Source organism: Podarcis erhardii (genome assembly GCF_964252035.2).
Source record: "Podarcis erhardii genome assembly, chromosome: 5".
In the NCBI taxonomy this organism is placed as follows: domain Eukaryota; kingdom Metazoa; phylum Chordata; class Lepidosauria; order Squamata; family Lacertidae; genus Podarcis; species Podarcis erhardii.
In genome coordinates, this window is record NC_138509.1 from 15,781,069 (window position 1) to 15,799,339 (window position 18,271).

The 18,271-nt window shown below is 43.1% G+C and overlaps 1 protein-coding gene and 1 long non-coding RNA gene across 7 annotated transcripts in view; one reads left to right on the top strand and one right to left on the bottom strand.

Moving 5' to 3' along the window:
• Positions 1-2,740: 2,740 nt before the first annotated feature.
• Positions 2,741-18,271, top strand: part of KAT6B (lysine acetyltransferase 6B) — an 87,117-nt gene continuing 71,586 nt past the window's right edge. For 3 of the 6 annotated variants that reach the window (XM_081864175.1, XM_081864178.1, XM_081864180.1), the window contains exons 1-2: positions 2,741-2,862; positions 11,312-12,229. In XM_081864175.1, the coding sequence (XP_081720301.1) occupies positions 11,612-12,229 (618 nt within the window). In that variant the 5' untranslated portion in view covers positions 2,741-2,862; positions 11,312-11,611. Of the gene's footprint in view, positions 2,863-3,439; positions 3,575-4,923; positions 5,064-11,311; positions 12,230-18,271 lie in introns of those variants that run through there. The other 3 variants (XM_081864177.1, XM_081864176.1, XM_081864179.1) reach the window with 3 other exon arrangements.
• LOC309343213 overlaps positions 17,210-18,271 on the bottom strand; it is a 50,302-nt gene continuing 49,240 nt past the window's right edge. The window contains exon 3 of the long non-coding RNA XR_014157191.1: positions 17,210-17,494. This is a non-coding gene — a long non-coding RNA (uncharacterized lncRNA). The remainder of the gene's footprint in view (positions 17,495-18,271) is intronic.

Below are 18,271 nucleotides of genomic sequence, written 5' to 3' on the forward strand. Positions count from 1 at the left end.
CTCGGAAGTAAGTGTTCCGGTTTGCAGACCTTTTTTCGGAAGTCGAACGTACTCACTTTGAGTGTTACGCTTCCAGCTTGAGTTCCACTCTTCCGTTTTAAGTGTTACGGTGAGGTCTGTCTGCTTTTGCTATTTATTTTGTGTTTTTATGGCTCTTTTTGGTGTGACTGTGTGGAACCCAGTTCAGCTACCGATAGATTGGTTGTGTGACTGCAGTACATTGTTTATTTCTTTCGTTTTATGGATCAGTGGTCTCGTTAGATAGTAAAATTCACGTTAAATTGCTGTTTTAGGGGTTGTTTTTAAAAGCCTGGAACGGATTAATCCGTTTTGCATTACTTTCTATGGGAAAGCGCGCTTTGGTTTTGGAACGGACTTCCAGAACGAATTAAGTTCGAGAGCCAAGGTACCACTGTAATAATTGTATACCACCCTTCATCTGCTCAATACTGTGTTTCCTCCATTGCACCTGCCTACTCTGGTCTCTCTTCCTCTCTCACATTCTCCCCTTCCCACTTCCAGCTTTCTCTCCTCCTGAGCTTTCCTTAGCGGTCCTCTTTCACCCACCCTGTTTCACTTGATGAATTGACTACCCTCTTGTCCTCATCTAACCCCTACATGTGTCACCTTTATTCTGTTCCCTCCAGGATGCTGAGGCCGCTCCTTCCCCGCCCCCCTAATTATATATCCTGTCTATCACAGAATCCTGTGGGTTAAAAAAACTCATATAACCAACATGCTTAAGTCTAATGAATGCATGAAGGTTTTAAGGCCATAGAGAAAGCTGTCCTTGCCAGGCTTAGCTCACCTTGGGAGGGACTACGTAATCAAAACTTTGTCCCTTTCCAGTCTACTGGAGCTCAACGTGTGAAGAGGTCTGAGATAGTTGCTGCAGCTCGGAACGCATGGCTTTCACAAGCCATTATTGTGTTCCTAGACCAATAATTTAGGAATTGTCACCACTCTGGAACTAAGCCAAGTTTTACTGCCTATGTGTCTTTTCTGACTGGTGTATGGAAAACCACATGAACCTGACCGTTGGGAAAAAATGTAAGTAAACCAATTTTTAACTTACTAAACATGTGGTCTTTTCCTTTGCTGGGGGAAGATGGAAGTTTTGGAACTCACAAGGGGGTATTTTAAAGGTCTAACAGCCCATATTTCCACGCTTTGCTTTGCTGTATATTTTGTGATTTTAAAGCTGTGCTGGGGTTCTTTCACCAAAGAGTATTTGCCCCAAATCTGGATCTTGGCATTCAGGAATACTAATTTTAAACCTATTTTTCCCCCTTCAACCAACATGCCCATTCTGCTTTCAAACTCTGTGAGGGGTAAATTACAGGGCCCAGAATTCTATGAGGGGGCAAAATATGCTTCAAATGTGCTTTAAAGGTGTAGCAAATGCTACATGAGGTTTCAGCTGTGTGGTGGCCAACTGCAGAAGGGCTTGCTGGAGTCCACTTATTGCCTGAGTGACACTGGCTCCATCCTCACCCCAGGAAAATTGCAGTGTCTCAAAATACACTCGTTAAGCAGCAAATCTGTTCCGTCAGATTCTTCTCACTGTGAAAATGAACCTGGCTCCACAAACTCGATGGCAAAATCTTCCCCTGGTGGGAACAGACGCGTCAAACACCTGTGTAGGGTGAATGTCTGGAAAATGTGTCTATACATGGATAAAGGATTGCTCTACTAAGAGAAACAAAAATATCCACATTTTTATAGAGGATTTTATTTGCATCTAAGTGCTCCAGGTGCAACCCCTGGTATTTCACGTTAAAAGGGATCTAAACAGCTGCTGCTTGAGGCCCCAAGAGAACCACTGCCAGCCGGAGGATATCAGCCTTTGCCAACCTGGTGCCCTCCCTATGTTTTTGGACTACAACTCCCATCAACTTCAGCCAGCACAGCATGATGGGAGTTGTAGTCCAAAACACAGACTGGTGAATGCTGGAGTGCATAGTTCCAGGTTGAAGACCCCAATAGGGCCTGACTCAGTACAGTGGTACCTCGGTTTGCGAACTTAATCCATTCTGGAAGTCCGTTCTTAAACCGAAACCGTTCTTAAACCGAGGTGCGCTTTCTTTAATGAGGCCTCCTGCCACTGGTGCCCTTCCACTGTTCGGATTCCGTTCTTAGACCGAAGTAAAGTTTGCAAACTGGGACACTACTTCCGGTTTTGCGGAGTTCGTAAACCGGTTCGTAAACAGGACTGTTCTTAAACCGAGGTACCACTGTAAAAGGCATTCAGATCAATGTCATCTCACTTCACCTGCCCGGCTGACTGGTTCATATTAAGTCCTAATTCCTTCAATAAGATTAATAACGGGAAACTTTAAACAGGGTGTTGATTCTCCCTCATTATGTACTCGCTGCCTTTTATTTAATGGAGCAGTCACAGTTCTATGCACCTTTGGAAGAAAGGATGCGATCCTACAAATGTTTACCTATGAGGAAGCTGAACACACTGGGGGTTTACTTCTGAGTAGGCTATGCTGCAAGCCTCCATAAAATCAGAGGGGCTCACTTCTGAGTAAACTGTGCATTAAGACTAGGCTGGGGACATTTAAAACGTCGCCTCAATCAAAACAACAATTCCAGGTTCATCTAGCCACCTAACGTGTGAACCCGGCTGGCGTGGTGGTGGGGCTCAGAAGCAAACCCTCCATCAACCCCCCCCCCCTGTTCCTAAGAAGCTCAATTTCCCACTTGCCAGTAGCAGATTAAAAAAAAAAAAAAACAGAAACGGGGAGGGACCTCGTCTGTCAGAGCCTATGTAGATTAACCTTTCAATTAGCTGTTATCAAGTCCTGTGTTTTAGAACCAGTCCTTGCGATCTGCGGCCATTTAGCATCAAGAAAGGTTTGAGTATTTTTTTTATTAATTTTTTTTTTTAGGGGGGAGGCAGAGCTGCGGGAGCGGGGAAGGCATGAACAATCCTAATTCTGCGTCCCTGTGTTTGAATATGTACTGAAACCTCACTCCCCAAATCCCAATCCACGACCTGATTGTTTGCTTGCAACCTTTTTTTGGGGGGGGGAGGTGTAAATATATTTCTATATATCTATGTTTCCGCACGTCTCTGTGATTTCCCCTCCCTTTTGGGGGGGGTGGGGGTGGGGAGAATAAGAAGAGAGGCTTCGCAAAGGCGAGAGGTGGAGGAGGGAACAAAAAGGTATTAATTTTTCCTCGTAATGTCGTTGCGTGCGATTTGGTGGGGCGCAAAAAAGAAAGGAGGGAAAGCTTTGATTGCAAAAAAATAAAAAAAATAAAAATTATGGGGGGGGGGATCCCAAATCCGCTACATCGGGATTCCTCCCGCACTCTCTGTCTCTCTCGCCCCCCGCACCCCACCCCTTTCCCAATTTCCTTCTGGCTTCTCCGTTTATTTGGGAAAAAAGGGGGTGGCGGAGAGGGGGAAAGGGCTCGCGAGGGTGGTTGTGCTCCTGGCTCGGAAGGAAAAGGCAGCGAGGAGCTGCCGCCGCCGCGATCGCCTTTTCTGGAGGAGCAGAGGCAGCATTCCGCCCGAACCGCTTCTGCAGAAACATCCCCGAGCAGAGAGAAAAGGAAAAAGGTCGATTTGCAAGCTGCAAAGGTTGGGGAGGGACGGGGGGGCAGAGAGCCTGCAGCAATGAGGTTATAGAGTTGCAGGAGCGCGTATATGTATATATATGGGTGTTGGATCGCGTTCGGGAGCTGCATGGCAAGGTTGCAACGTCCTGCAACAATGTCTATTTGTCCTCCCCCCCCCCTGCTCCCCTTTCTGCTTTTCCGAGCTCCGCGGGAAGGGGTTTGTTGACGATCCGTGCGGGGACTTTTGCAAAGCTTTCTACGAGCCGGAGAGGCCCGTGCACGTGTTTACAGGCACTTCTGCCGGCTCCGCGCGATTGTATTGTAGTGGCCCTTTGCATTTCGAGGGCGGAGGGGGTGGGGGGGTGGACAAGTCGCGGCGGCAGCAGCAGCAGCAGGCTGTGCTGGGAGAGCGGCGGGGCGGTTGCCGAAAGCAATCTGGTGCGTGCATGCGTCTTGCATCCCCCCCCCCACCGTGTGTCTTTCTAGGCAGCGATTGTTTTCTGCAGAAAATGGGCGGGTTCGGGGGAGTCCCGGGTGCATTGCAATATAGCTGGGAGGTTTGCGTGTGCATGCATGCATGCATGCATGTATATCGGTGGCGGTGGACTTGCATATGGTCGTGTAGCTGGGAATCAATTGTCCGCTACGCCGCGGTCGTGCGAAGGGCTGCTGCTGCTGCTGCCGGTGCCAGGCACCTTAAGGGGAGGCGGGTTTCCGAATCGCGATGAGGACATGTTTGTTTTTTAAGTCTCGCCCGACCGGGTGGATGGCAAAAGGCTCCGGCGGCACGTGGCGTGAAACTCAAAGACTTAAGCGGGCGCTTATTAGTGTGTGTCGCGCGCCCGTCCGCTCCAGGCACGCTTAAGCGTTCTTCTCGCCCTCCCTTCCCGCGATAGGGCGCCTCTGCCGCTTTAAACTTCAGCGGGGGGGGTGTGGAGGAGAAGTGGCTTGATGGACAGCCGCCGCGGCCTATAAGAAGCCTATCTGTGCCGTCTCGTTTCCTCTTCCACCTTCCCATTCGTAACCGTTCTCCAATGAGAACCGAGGACAAGGCGGCGCTCCGCGTTCCGAGGAGCCTTTGCCACAGAAGTGCGTTCCCACCCTCTCCCTTAAGAGGCGTGATTGACGTCTCGCGCCCTCCAATCGCTGCGGACGCGTCGGAGAAAGATGTGAGGGGGGGAAGTAAGGCGGAGATGATGGACAGGGCTGCGTCGCCAATGAAGGCGGCTGCTTACCCCTGGTGAGGCGGGGCTTTCCCCCAGCCTTCTCGAGGAGGCGGGGGACGGCAAGGTAGGGATGCGCCGCGTTGATTGCGAGACAAAATGGCGGCGGCTTGAAAAGGCGAGAGCGGCGGCGCGGAGGGAAGCTCGCTGTCGAGGGCGCCGGCAGCAGGGGGCGCAGCTGCGGCATCTCCCGGCCGTGGCTCCTCCCTCGTGGGCCGCTTCCCAAGCCGCGGGGGCGGGTCGCGAGGGCCGCCCGCCGCCGGTGAGGTGAGTGGCGGGAGTGAGGCGGCCGGCCTTCGCCCCGCCGGGGCGCCTGAGGGAGAGAAGGCGGGCGGGGGACCCAAAGGAGGAAACAGGCAGGGGAGGCGCCTGAAAGTTAACTAATTGGGCTGCCTAGGAAGTGAATGTCAACCACCTTATTATTGTTGTTGTTATTATTTATTTTAATTAATTAAAGAGCGTTTTTCTTCGGCTTGCCAGCCGTACTTTGCCTTGACTCGTGTGGGTTGTTTTTTTGTTTTTGCGGTGATATTGGACTCAGTATGGAATTGCTTACCTTGTGCTTCCCCCTCCCTTTTTTTAAAAATAAATAAGTGTTTAATTGAACAAGGACATCAAATGGGAAAGGTATATATCATTGTAAGAGTCTGAAGTTAACTAATTGGGCTGAATATAAAGTGAATATCAAACATATTATTATTATTATCACCATCATCATTATTATTATTATTAAAATGCGTTTTTCTTCAGCTCACTAGACATACTTTGTCTTGATTCGTGTAGGGGTTTTGTGGTAATATTGGACTCAATCCTTGTGCTCCCCCCTTTCTTTCTTTTTTAAAGAAGAGTTTAATTGAACAAGGATGTCAAAAGGGAAAGGTACACAGTATATCATTATTAGAGTTGATGATCCCGATTCTGTATATACTGTATTTGCTCTCTTTATTTTTTTATTTTTTAAAAAAGTATTTATACTTTTCAGATTTATACATTTCACTAATTTTACAATCATTTTTACATTTCCAAACTTGACTTCCTCCCCCCTCTTTCTGCGGTTCCTTAAATATATTTTAAATGTCTTCTGCATATACAAATTAACGTATTTACCATATTTACCCTAATGCTCACCTTTTTGGGCCAAATGATGGTCGATTTGGTTGCATGTTCGCTGGCATAGATGCCCTTTTTTGGAGGGATGTTTCAAGATTCCGAAAACGGAGGTATGCATTAGGTTCAATGGCGCATTAGGTTTGAGTAAATACGGCATATTATCTATTTAACCCACCGTAGTTGTGTAAATGCGCTCCAAATATTGTCGTACTTGGCCTTTGTTTGTTGTTTACGTTGACTGATGTGCTCTGCATTTTGCTATTTTGCGTTTTTCACTTGTGTAGGATTGTGAGGTGCTGGACGTTTCGTTCGCAAGCCACTTTGGCCACACTTTGGCATGGAAAGTGGTATATGAGTGAAGTCAGTTTGTCAGTTGGTAGCCCCGTAAATGGGCAGGAATTGGGAGGTGGAGAAGGAGGGCTCTGGCGGTTTTAATTTTAGAAAAATGAAAGCTGAAAGTTCAGCAAGAGGGCTTGAAGCATCCCTAAGGAGACTTGTCTGAGATTACATGGCAAGCCCTGCTCTCTTCCCTCATTGGCTCCCATCAAAACATAGCAGGTGTATGGTCATTATTATTCATAACTTAATTTAGAACCTACGATGATTGCAAGGATGTAACAAAAATATGCCATTTATATGTGTGTGTGTGTGTGTCTATGTCTATCTATTTTTCTAAACATGACTGTAAATATCAATATTGTAAACATTATCCAAAAATTAGAAAATGCTGATTTACCACATACAAAAAACTCCTCAATATTTATATTGTAAATAAATGGAATTCTCTAATTGAATTCATGGAGATTATATATTTATTTTTAAAAATCTGTATTGTTTGGTATAATCCAATATTTATAATTCTGTAAGTTTATACAGTACTCCTGCCCTCCATTTTTGTTGTTTGTTTACCAGCCATTCTTTCACTGTTGGCGGTGACCTGTTTTTCCATTTTTGCAAAACCAGAAGAATCACAGCTATTAAATTCTTTATTAAGTCCTAGTGCTTGACCTGTTTATACAGACAGATCCCTAATGATATTATGACTATGAGATGTCATGACTGATATAACCCCCCCCCCAAAAAAAATATTTTAATTGATTGGCAACTCCACCCAAATGCTTCACATCTGCCTTTGAGGCTTCATGCCTCCAAGCACTCTCCACTGCATGTATTTGGTCTGTGGAGTCATGTACCATTGATAGAATAATTTATAATGGTTTTCTCTTATGTGTACACATAGAGATAATTTTGGTTCTTGATATAATTTCCCCCTCAGCTCTCGTTCAGAGATTTTTCTACCAATTATTTTATCAACTCCCCCCCCCCCGAAAACCTGTGCCAAGTTGTGAATTCACAGGTTATCCAATAAGACATAGATCATGGATTAAAAACCTATTCAAGGCTTTCTTTTTATGATACCCTTGCAAGTTCTTACTACATTTGCCATGTTATTCCTTCTTTTATTTTCATCTATATTGTTTCTTTATTGAAACATTACGCCATTGGATCCATTTGAGGAATTTCATTAAGTGTTTTGCTGTGTCAGTTACTTAAAGTTTCCGTATATATTATTATACATAGTTGCTTATCCAATTAAACACTGGGTTTTAAAATCATTAAAAATGAAGGTTGAAAGTAAAGATAACTTGGGTGTTAACACTTTTATTAAACCATTGGGTGTTGGTGTTAACATAAAAAATTGAGCATTCATCCTGATCTGTTTGCAGAAAGTTTGTGGAGAGGTTAGACAATGTTGTCTATTTATCGAGCATGATTTATTTATGGGGAAGGTAGATGGCATGCCAAGCAGTTGTTATCCCATACTTTTCACTGGATTTATCTTGTCACTTTCCTTATCGCTAAAAGTCCTTTGAGTGGGGAAGCATGCTTGTAGCATGAGAGCATCAGATCTGTGTTAATTGCACAACCTGAAGTAGCTGATATCTTACTGATTCCCACCCGAAAATAGTTGGAGTCTGGAAGTGCCTTGTGATAGGATATATGTATAATAGGTTCTGGGGTGGTTTTTGTTAGGATTGCTGCACAGGAGAGGGAAGAGTTTAACCCTTTCCTTCTCCAGCCTCAGTTCTGACAAAGATCTTCCTGTAAGTCCTAGAAAAAAAAACTTCCATTGGCAGGATGGGAGCTTTTCGCTGTAAAGCTAATAACAGTCTGTGTGTGAGGGAATTCCTGCAGAGCAAATCTTTCCTTGGTTGGAACATGTGAAGTGGCATGGGAATTCTGTTTTAGCTCACCCACATGTGAAATGAATCACCCATTACTCCATTTCACAGGCTACTTATGTGAAAGGGCACTGTGTGATTAAAGGGGTGTATAGGCTCCCCTGAACCTGCCTGCTAATGCACGAATGAATGCCTGTCGGTTTCCCTGCCTCAGGTATCCATGCTAATGCTTTGGTGGCAGCAGTAGGACCCAGAGAATTGCAAGTGTTGTCAAGGGGTGGGGGCATGGGGCCCCGCAGCCTCCTTAAAAATCATTTGATGCCCCTTCATGTAAGTAAAGAATAAAGGCAGCTACAGTTTCTGACCAGCTGATCACTCTTCTCGTTATAGAGGTCTCCAACCTACAGTAGAGGTTTTCCCATTGCTCTCACTGTGTCTTGTGAGTGTTGCACATGGAAGCATGATATCCTCCCTATGTTCCCCTGTAGCCCTTTCAGAAGGAAAGGATTTTTGAGAATTGGAGTCTATGTACATCAAAACTCCCTCTCTGGTTGACTGGTGTGTGTTCCTATTTGCTCTCCTGCTGTGTGTTTAGTTCCTCTGGATGGGAGGTGTGTAAACTGAACCTTGATGTGAACTAACTCCATTGAAAAGCCTTGTCTTTGAGTTGCTTGGATGGGAGTCTTTGTAGTGGTTCATTCACATATGAAAGCCACCACTCAATTCTGCAGCTGTTTACTATCACCTTTAACCACTTCAATTTGGATTTTCAAAAGTTAGAAAAGATGAGTCCCATGAGCGACTGGTGTGTAACTGAAGGCAGCCCTGTTTAGGGAAGCTTTTAATGTTTAATAGACTTGTATTTTAATATTTTGTTGGAAGCTGCCCAGAGTGGCTGGGGAAACCCAGCCAGATGGGTGGGGTATGAATAAATTATTATTATTATTATTATTATTATTACTAATTAGCCTTAGAAAATTATTTTTATATGTTTTTCGAGTGTGAGTTTATGAATTGCAAAATAAAAGCTATGTAGAATGACCTACTCTACACCTTTAGGTGCCTGCCATCAACTGCTGTACCTATAATGTGTGACTTAACCTGGATTTAATCTGTAGATGCTTTTACCTCTGAAAAGTCTCCCTGATGTTGAGATTGAGAATTCTTACTGCCTTATAATAATTTGTAACAAGCATGCTTGCTTATTGTCAGGTTCTTACAAAAGGGAGCAATTGCAGTGGTGCCAATGGAGAACAACATGGTGCTATTCATCCAGCCCCCTCCAAAAAACCCCACACTGCTTCAGTAGATCTCATTTCATGTGGTCCAATGACCCCCAATGTGCAATGATGATGGATCAACACAAATTTATTGACTTCATAGAGTCCATCACTGTGTGTTGTAACCTGAATCAGTACTCTGACTGCACTGCAAAAACCCTGCTATATGTATTGAGGAATTTATTGGCAACAGGGATGCTGTTTATGTGAAAGTAGTGCAGTAATATAAACTTAACAAATGACTTTACAGCTATGGTTGCCTTCAGTGGATGGATAACTTTTTTATCTCTCTTGCCCCAGCTGTAATACTATCAGACTTGCTGTTTTTGATTAGCAGTTTACTCTTAAGTACACTTATTATGGAGTAAGTCTGATTGAACTCAATATAACTTACTTCTGAGTAATTGTGTTTAGATTGCACTGCGGGAGTTATGGAGGGCATTTTTTTTTTATTGCTCAGACTTCTCACAGAGTTTAAATTGCCTCAAAACTGAAACTTATTTATAAAATTGATTCTCTAATTGACTAGAGCAGCAAGGTTCTATAATTAAAACTGAACTTGTCTTGGGTAGAATTTGCATATTCTGTTAGCTGTATTGCAGAGGAAGGTGAAATGTCTATCCTTGCTGAATTCAGATATCTAGTTACCAGCAGAGTTCTTGGCTTCTTTCCATAGTTCCTAGTCCATTTGGTTGAGGATTTCAAGTGTGGGTACATGTGTCCTGTTGTGCCAGAAGTGGTTTAGTCATGGTGGCCACATGACCCGGAAAGCTGTTTGCAGACAAACGGCGGCTCCCTCAGCCTGAAGTGAGATGAGCGCTGCACCCCATGGTCGCCTTTGACTTAACTGTCCAGTGGTCCTTTACCTTACCTTTACCTTAGACTGACAACATTGTGGACCGTAGCTGAGGTTTTCTACATATGTTTAGGATAACTCAGGGGTTCATTGAAAGGTTTCGCAATTAGAAGTTCAGTAATGGCGGACAAGATTTCCTTAAAGACAGCTTGTTTAACAACCACTATTTTGTCAATATGTCTTTATACTGAAGAGTTGGGAACAATTGCCAGGTCTCCTGGGCCTTTCTGTGCCCCGCGTAAATTTAGTATGAAATCTTAGAACATTCCCCAGACTCCTCAGCAATTCCCCAGACTCCTCAGCAAAACTCAAGGGTTACTCCAAAGGTAAATTGATGTGGAAAGGGTTCTCAGAGGGTATAAAACTTGAAAATTGTCATGCTAGGTTGATGGGCATGAATAGATTTCAACCTGGAGAATGGAAGAGAAGTTGACATTCAGCATCATTAGTGTTGATGTTGAAAATGTTACTGTAGAAATTATGGTCCATGTTCTGATGAGATAAGGAAGAGTGCTTTGCAGTAATGCCTTGTTGTTTACAAGCTGGATCAGAGTGGTAGGCTTTGGCTCTGGAGTTTTTGTAGAATCCAAGATCATTGTTGTTGCCGTTGCCGGCAATGTGAGTCAGTATGCATAAGTATGCAGCCTAGGATTTACAAATTGCATGAAGGCTGCAAATCTAATGGGACCTGAGAGTAAGTGTGTATAAAACCTAGTGGGATTTCCTTTTGAGAAAACATGATTCTGACTGGTTTCTTGGGAAAGTAGATACTCTTTGCAGACAAGCACACACTATTTTAGCTCGGTAAGTTAGAAGATCTATCTATCTTCTAATGGATTTTCAACTGCTTCTTGATACCAGGTCTGGAGTGTAAATTTAAGGGAGGAATGTGTAGCATGCCTGGGCAGCATGCCTCTTCCCGTGCAGAATGCCTTCACAAATTTTAGTAGCTTCAACGTCTTGGCTATGCATGACCTGTAGAGGTAGAATTTTAAAAATAAAATTGTATACATCTGCATTCTTGTTGAGCGTTGGACTTTTGTTTTAAAGAGACTAACTACATGCATCTTTTTAAAATCACTTTAGGCTTTTGTGAAGACTTGGAGATACTTGAATTGCCAAGAAAGAAAAGTCCATCAAATTGCAGAGATGTATTCCATCTGGTATAGCAGAACAATTCCAACTTTTCATGTTGGTTAAGGATTTTAAAGAAACGTTTGCATCATCTCTTTTTTATGATATCCTAAGGATGGATTCTTGAGTTGGTGTTACAGTGCATGAAGAGGTCTGTTCTTCCTGTGTTGAATACTTATTGGAATGCTCACTAATAGGATTAGAGAGGAACTCTATGGGTAACACTTGCTCTCGAGAAATTACTGGTCAACCATGGTAAAACTTGCCAACCCACTTTACACGGAGTGGATTCTTGAAGCTATACAAAAAGTTAAAAGGCAAAAACAGAGACCATCTGAAGAGAGAATTTGTCATGCTGTGTGCGCATCCCATGGATTAGATAAGAAGACTGTTTCAGAACAGCTGGAGCTAAGTGTCCAAGATGGTTCTATTCTCAAAGTTACCAACAAAGGCCTTGCTTCCTACAAGGACCCAGATAATCCTGGGCGTTTCTCATCTGTTAAACTGGGTGAGCTTTCTAAGCCTGCTAAAGGATCTAGGGGAGCTTGTAATGAGCTTCGGAATGTGGATTGGAATAAACTTCTGCGCAGAGGAATTGAAGGACTCCAGGAACCAAATGGCTCATCACTCAGAAACATAGAAAAATACCTGAGAAGTCAACATGATCTTGCAGGTATTTTCAACAACCCTGTGTTTCAACGGAGATTACGATTGGGGGCCAAACGCGCTGTAAATAATGGGAGATTATTGAAAGAAGGACCTCAGTATAGGGTGAACTATGGTAGCCTGGAAGGCAAAGGAACATCTAAGTACAGTTCTTTTCCAATGTCTCTCCCACCTGTCAGTCTTTTGCCTCATGAAAAAGACCAGGTAAGTGTGAAAAGATTATATCAATGCAGGCATGTTCATTTGGGGGTTTCACAGGAAACATTATTAATATGTGTTGCTTATATTTGAGGAAGTTTGACTTTTATATTTTTAGTAAGCTTGATTGCCTCATTTAGAGAGGTTTTCCTTAATGTTTAAGATTTTTTAAAATTATTTTTAGGTGGACAGTAGTCCTATTTGAGAAAATAAGTGTCTCGGAGAGCTATTGGGCTCTGCTGCTCTTCAAAATTTGTGCCAATTGAAGCAAATGTATAAAGTTTGGAAATCTGAAGAACCATAGTCTTCTACATGTATAATCACCCCACCTCATTAAAAATGTGTAGCTTTGTAGATAAACTATGGGTTCTTCAGTGATTGAAATTTAATTCTTAATTGTGCAGGAATTGCTGCTACTTATGTGATGTCATTGCTGCTTGCACTGAGGGATGTGGTGTGATGGGCAAGGATTTTGGAATTTGTGCATGTATCTTAAGAAGTGTAAGGGGAAATAACCCTTTTTAGCTTTTGACACCTTGAAGATTCTTCCTATATTCTCACTTTCTGTCTATTCTAGAGCATCCATTTCTGTTTGTTATGTTACACTTTATTCCAGTTGAAGAATCTAATGGAATACTGAGGAAAGCAGCAGTGTCACAAAAAATGCAATAATAGATTCCCTTTAGATATCTCCCCATGGTCCCTTCCTACAGTTAATTTCCAGGTATTGTCATCCATTGGATTATGACTCTAGTTCTTGTCAGGATAAAGGTATTTACCCTTTATCACTTTGGTGTAACCCTTAAAATCAGCAGGGCTATTGGACTCATTTATTGTAGTTTGCACTCATTTTTGTGAAGGTACTGAGTGGTACCACCAAACTAAATCTCCTGTACCTTTATGGAGCCGCTATGGTTAGTCCAGAACTGCATGTTTGTTGGGGCTCACTTGTTGCTAACCTTCAGTGGAGATAGATCCAAACTTTTCTGCTTGGGAAGCCACATGGAAGGATGAGCACACATACAGTTTAAAACAGTATTTAAAAGCTATGTGCGCTCTCGTGATATCATTCCCCTAACAAAATATGTTTGTACTTCAGGGATGAGGAAGTGGATCTAGCTGGTGGACTGGATCATTTTCTCCCCCACCCCCTGCAGAACAGGTTCAACAGAATCTGTCACAATGTTAGGTGACATGATGACCAGCTGATTATTGGGGCTCACATAGCTTTGTGTGTGACACTTTGCAACTCCTACAATTAGCTGATTATCGAGGCCTACCTAGTGTCATGCAAGTGCCTTTAGACCAGCATATCTACCTGCTGGGGATGTGGGTGGCACTGCGGTCTCAACCACTGAGCCACTTGGGCTTGCCAGTCAGGTTGGTGGTTTGAATCTGCATGATGGCGTGAGCTCCCGTTGCTCTTTCCCAGCTCCTGTCAACCTAGCAGTTGGAAAGCACACCAGTGCAAGTAGATAAATAGGTACGGGTGCAGCAGGGAAGGTAAATGATGTTTCCATGCACTCTGGTTTCTGTCATGGTGTTCCGTTGCGCCAGAAGTGGTTTAGTTATGCTGGCCACATGACCCGGAAAGCTGTCTGTGGACAAACGCCGGCTCCCTCGGCCTGAAAGTGAGATGAGCGCCGCAACCCCATAGTCGCCTTTGACTGGACTTAACCGTCCAGGGGTCCTTTACCTTTTACCTATCTACCTGCCCCACACCTGATGTCATATATGCTTAGGTGTAGGGCCTGTGGGCATGACTTAGCCAAAGCAGCCTTACAAGCACATGCAGGCATGGTTAGGTTAGGGCAGGCCCTAATTGGGTTCCCTTCCCCTTGCTATGGTGGAAGCAAAGGAACCTTAGAATTATCTCTTCTTTTGGCATTGGAAGGGGAAACATGCACAGTTCTTATGCCTATATGTTTTCCTGTCTGCCGGGAATCAAAACTCCAGAATGGCAATGTCTGGGTTGGAGCTGTGGCAGAAGGGTTAAGATACCTCCCTATCAGGAGTTGACAGTAGTTGCTGACCTAATCATATATAACATCAGGTGTGGGATGGGTGACTGGTTAAGGAACAATTGGGACCTTAGGGTGAACTTGTGATGGTTCCTTTGCAAGCAGGACTTACTGTCAGTGTCAATTAGCTAATGTAATATTGACATCAGGTGATTGACAGGTGCCATCAGCCAAGTGGGGGGGGGGCTGGTTAAGGATCTGGCCAGCCGGATTCAGTTCCCCACCCCTACCCTAGGATTAGATCTGCCTCACTAGTTGATTGTGCTCTACGTGTTTGGCAGGGATCCTTGGTGGACCATAGCCAGGAACCAAAGAATATCATAACTAGTTTATACCCAGGCAGGCTTTTAACTTACTGACCAAAAGCTCCCTCTACCACAAATGGCACCTTGAGGTTCCCTTTGCTTTACAAAACAATCTATGATAAGGTGGAATGTGGTATGAGCTTAAATCCAAGCCCATCTTTTATAAAGCCAAGTTAGAAAAGCTATTATAAAAACAAATTTCACTGTTTAATATTGAAGCCCAATATGGTAAAAACATGATCATTTCACACACTTTCTATGTATTGTTATATTTGGCAAGGAAACACATTTTTACTGAAAATCCACAATATGTGTCTTGTAGTACTATGAGGCTTCTTACTTTAACTGTTAAGTTTTATTCTTGCCAGTTCATTTAATACAAGAGTGGATAAATGGAGGGCCACTTGCAATTTTGGTTGGACTGTGTGATTCCTGCTGGTTGCTGGGATTTTTGCAAAGAATGTTGGATTCAGGAGTTTAAAAAATACACATTTGCATATAGTGTATTTTAGTGGTAGTCTGTGTATTGTAGTTTTGCACTTCCATTAGTTCACTTTCCCCCCATGTTTGTGTATATGTGTGTGTGTGTGTGTGTGTGTGTGTGTATACACACATCTGTCAGTTTCTTTTCTTTTTTAACAAAGCAATATTATGCTCAGGGTGTCCACATGTAAATATTGTTCAGAGAGGGTACAGTTCAAAATCCTACAGAGGAAGTGGCTGCAACAATAATGGGAAGTGCTATGTTCCCTTGAGCAGTTATGATGACACTGACTCCCATGTCAGAATGTAAAATGTATGTGGACATTCTTGAAGTCCCAAGGAAGAAATGAAATATCCCATACCTACTTTCTTTTCACACCTTAGCTATACTGCTTTAAGAGCATGTAGACTTTCGCTAGCAGATGAAATAGTGTGGTTTCGCATATTTATACAGCTTGCACTTACATGTTATACACACGTGTTATGCAGGAACGTGGCTTAAAGCCAACTTTTGCAGCTGCCAAAGCACAGCATATAATTTTATATATTAATGGATGGTATGGACTTAAGTGAATATCGCTTTGCACACTTTCCAATTTTATTGTGTAATTTTTCCATGTTAACTCAAAAGCACTTCATAAAGCCATGAACCTTTTTTACCTTACAGTAAATGATCATTCTTCTTTCTAGATTTCATAGAATCACAGAATTGTAGAATTGGAAGGGATCCAAGGGTCATCTAGTCCAACTGCCTGTGGTAGGGATCCTGCCAATGTAGGAATCCCAGCTAGATCATACATGACAGATGACCATCTAACTCCTTGCTTTAAAACCATCAAGGGAGGAAAGCCCACTACCTCTTATGTAAGTCTGTTCCGCTGTTGAACAGCTCTTACTGTCAGAAAATTCTAACTGATGTTTGGTCGGAATCTCCTTTCTTGTAACTTCATTGCTTCAGGTTCTAGCCTCCAGAGCAGGAGAAAACAAATTTGCTCCATCCTTCATGTAACAGCCCTATTTGGTGTTGGCTATTCTATCTCCTCTCAGTCTGCTCTTTACCATGCCAAACATACCCAGTTCCCTCAACTGTTCCTCATGCAGCTTGGTTTCCAGACCCTTTATCAAGTGCACACGTCCCAGCTTGTCAATCTTCTTAAATTGTGCCCAGAACTGGACACAGTACTTCAGGTGTGGTCTGTGATCTAGACACTATACTTCTGTTGATACAGCCTAAAATAGTATTAGGTTTTTTTGCTGCATCACACTGTTGACTCATACAGTGGTACCTCGGGTTACATACTTTTTAGGAGGGAAAAAGTGAGTCTTATAGAGCAAAAAATACGGTATGTTAAGCTGACTTACAAGTCTTAAATAAATCATTTTATTCATTACTACTTTTTAAAGAGAATTTTGCCTTGGGAATTCTTATGTTGATAAGATCATTGTGTACAAAGGGTAGATGACACAGCTATAGTGTTTCCCTTGTCTCTTTTTAAGTATAAAAGTTTGCTCTTTGTAGTTTTTAGCAGTGAGACTGGGCATCTGTTCAGCAAACGGGAGTAATCAAAGCCGCTTACCAAGTCATTGGTTAAGGATGCTTCTTAAAATTTCTGCAGAGTTCAGCCTTTTAAAAAAGCTGTTGCTAAGAGACAAATGTATGCTGACATGAGGGCATGTCAGCATGCTTCCAATTGTTTTAGAAGCAGTTAGGCCTGTCGCTTTGCAGATGGTAGAAACTCTCTTCATAGTGGGTGGATGTGTGCTGATTATCTCATTGAATTAAGGTAACCTTTTGTCATTCATTGAGGTCCTCAGCTCAGGCACCGAACAGCTGCTCTAGGGTCTCTCACCCAACATCCTCCCCCCTTTGTATGCAATGATTATGCTAAAGAGTGTCCAGGCTGGTGCCAGGTATTCAGCCGTACACAAAATAAAACTCCTTTTAACACTACCGTGTATGTTTAGTAAAAATGATTTGCAGGGTCCTATATTTGGCTGAATGATAGATAGCTCTTCCTCAAAAGAATTTGCAAGCCAAGTATACTGAATGTCTTTATCCAAAGTAATTGTTTTTTAATAGAAAGATGGAAGGCTGACCTTTCCCTTATTTATGTGGCTTTATGCTGCTGAAGTTCGCTGATTTTGCAATTTATTGGTTCCAGCTGGACTGTCTGTTTTTCTGTATATATTTGACTCCTCATATTGAACAGAACCAGTGCTACTATTTAGAACTAACTCTGCAAAAGAGTGCAGTACATATCAGATGAAAATGAAGAATTCAATACTAGTGTGTTATGTATTGTTGTATGGTATGCATTCTTGAGGTCTGGAAGAACCACACTTTAGTCTTATGAGTGCTGAACAATAAAGTAGCATTTCCAACTTCTGTATTCTTTATGAAGCCTGTATATTCCGGACTTGAGGAAATCAACCTGTCAGGTTTGGTAATAAAGCTGGCATGCCTGAAAAGAAAGCCTTCATAGTTAGTCAGATGGTGTAAAAACATAAACCCGGGCCAGTGTGGGGTGCAGGAGCTTACAAATGGATGTGCTTCCTAAAAGCCCCCATCAACTTTCAGATTGACTAAGATTTATTTGGTGACTTGCTGCTTCTTTCCTTTCAAGTGAAACTGAGCAAATGTGTCTTTTATCGCACACTAAGAGTTTTTTTTTTTTAAAAAGGAATAGGTAAAGATGCTTCATAGCCACATCGAAGTACTGATTGCCCATCCATTACACATTAGTGCATTTATTCAAGGTATGCCCTCGTTTTTTGGAGCCTGCTAGGGCTAAGGGTGTGACGGATTGAAACCTAAGCAGACTTGTGGACCTTTACCTTGTAAAATTATTATTTTAACCTCCCCCCCCCCAAGTACCTTGAAGCGGAATAATCAAGGGCAGACAGAGCTTGTCAGCAATTTTAGTTGCCAGTCCCACTCCCCTGGTACTTTTGCCAGCTGTCCACAAAGCTGTTGGCGTGAGCCATCAATACTTCGAGGAATGGTGCAGCAGATGTCTTAAGCTAGGCAAAAAGATGCCAGGACTGGCTGAATCAAGTCTGGGCATGCAATAAGCATTTGCTCCTCTCTCCCCCCCCCCCCCCGCCCGCCAAATACTGGAGAGTTGGCTGTGCCAGAAATGTATGTGAGAGTGAGAACACAGTGTCTTAAAAGCTCCTTTAATTGTTTGCCAAGCCTCCCCCTCCCCAGATCAGAGAATAATAGTGTCTGCTCTGCAGGA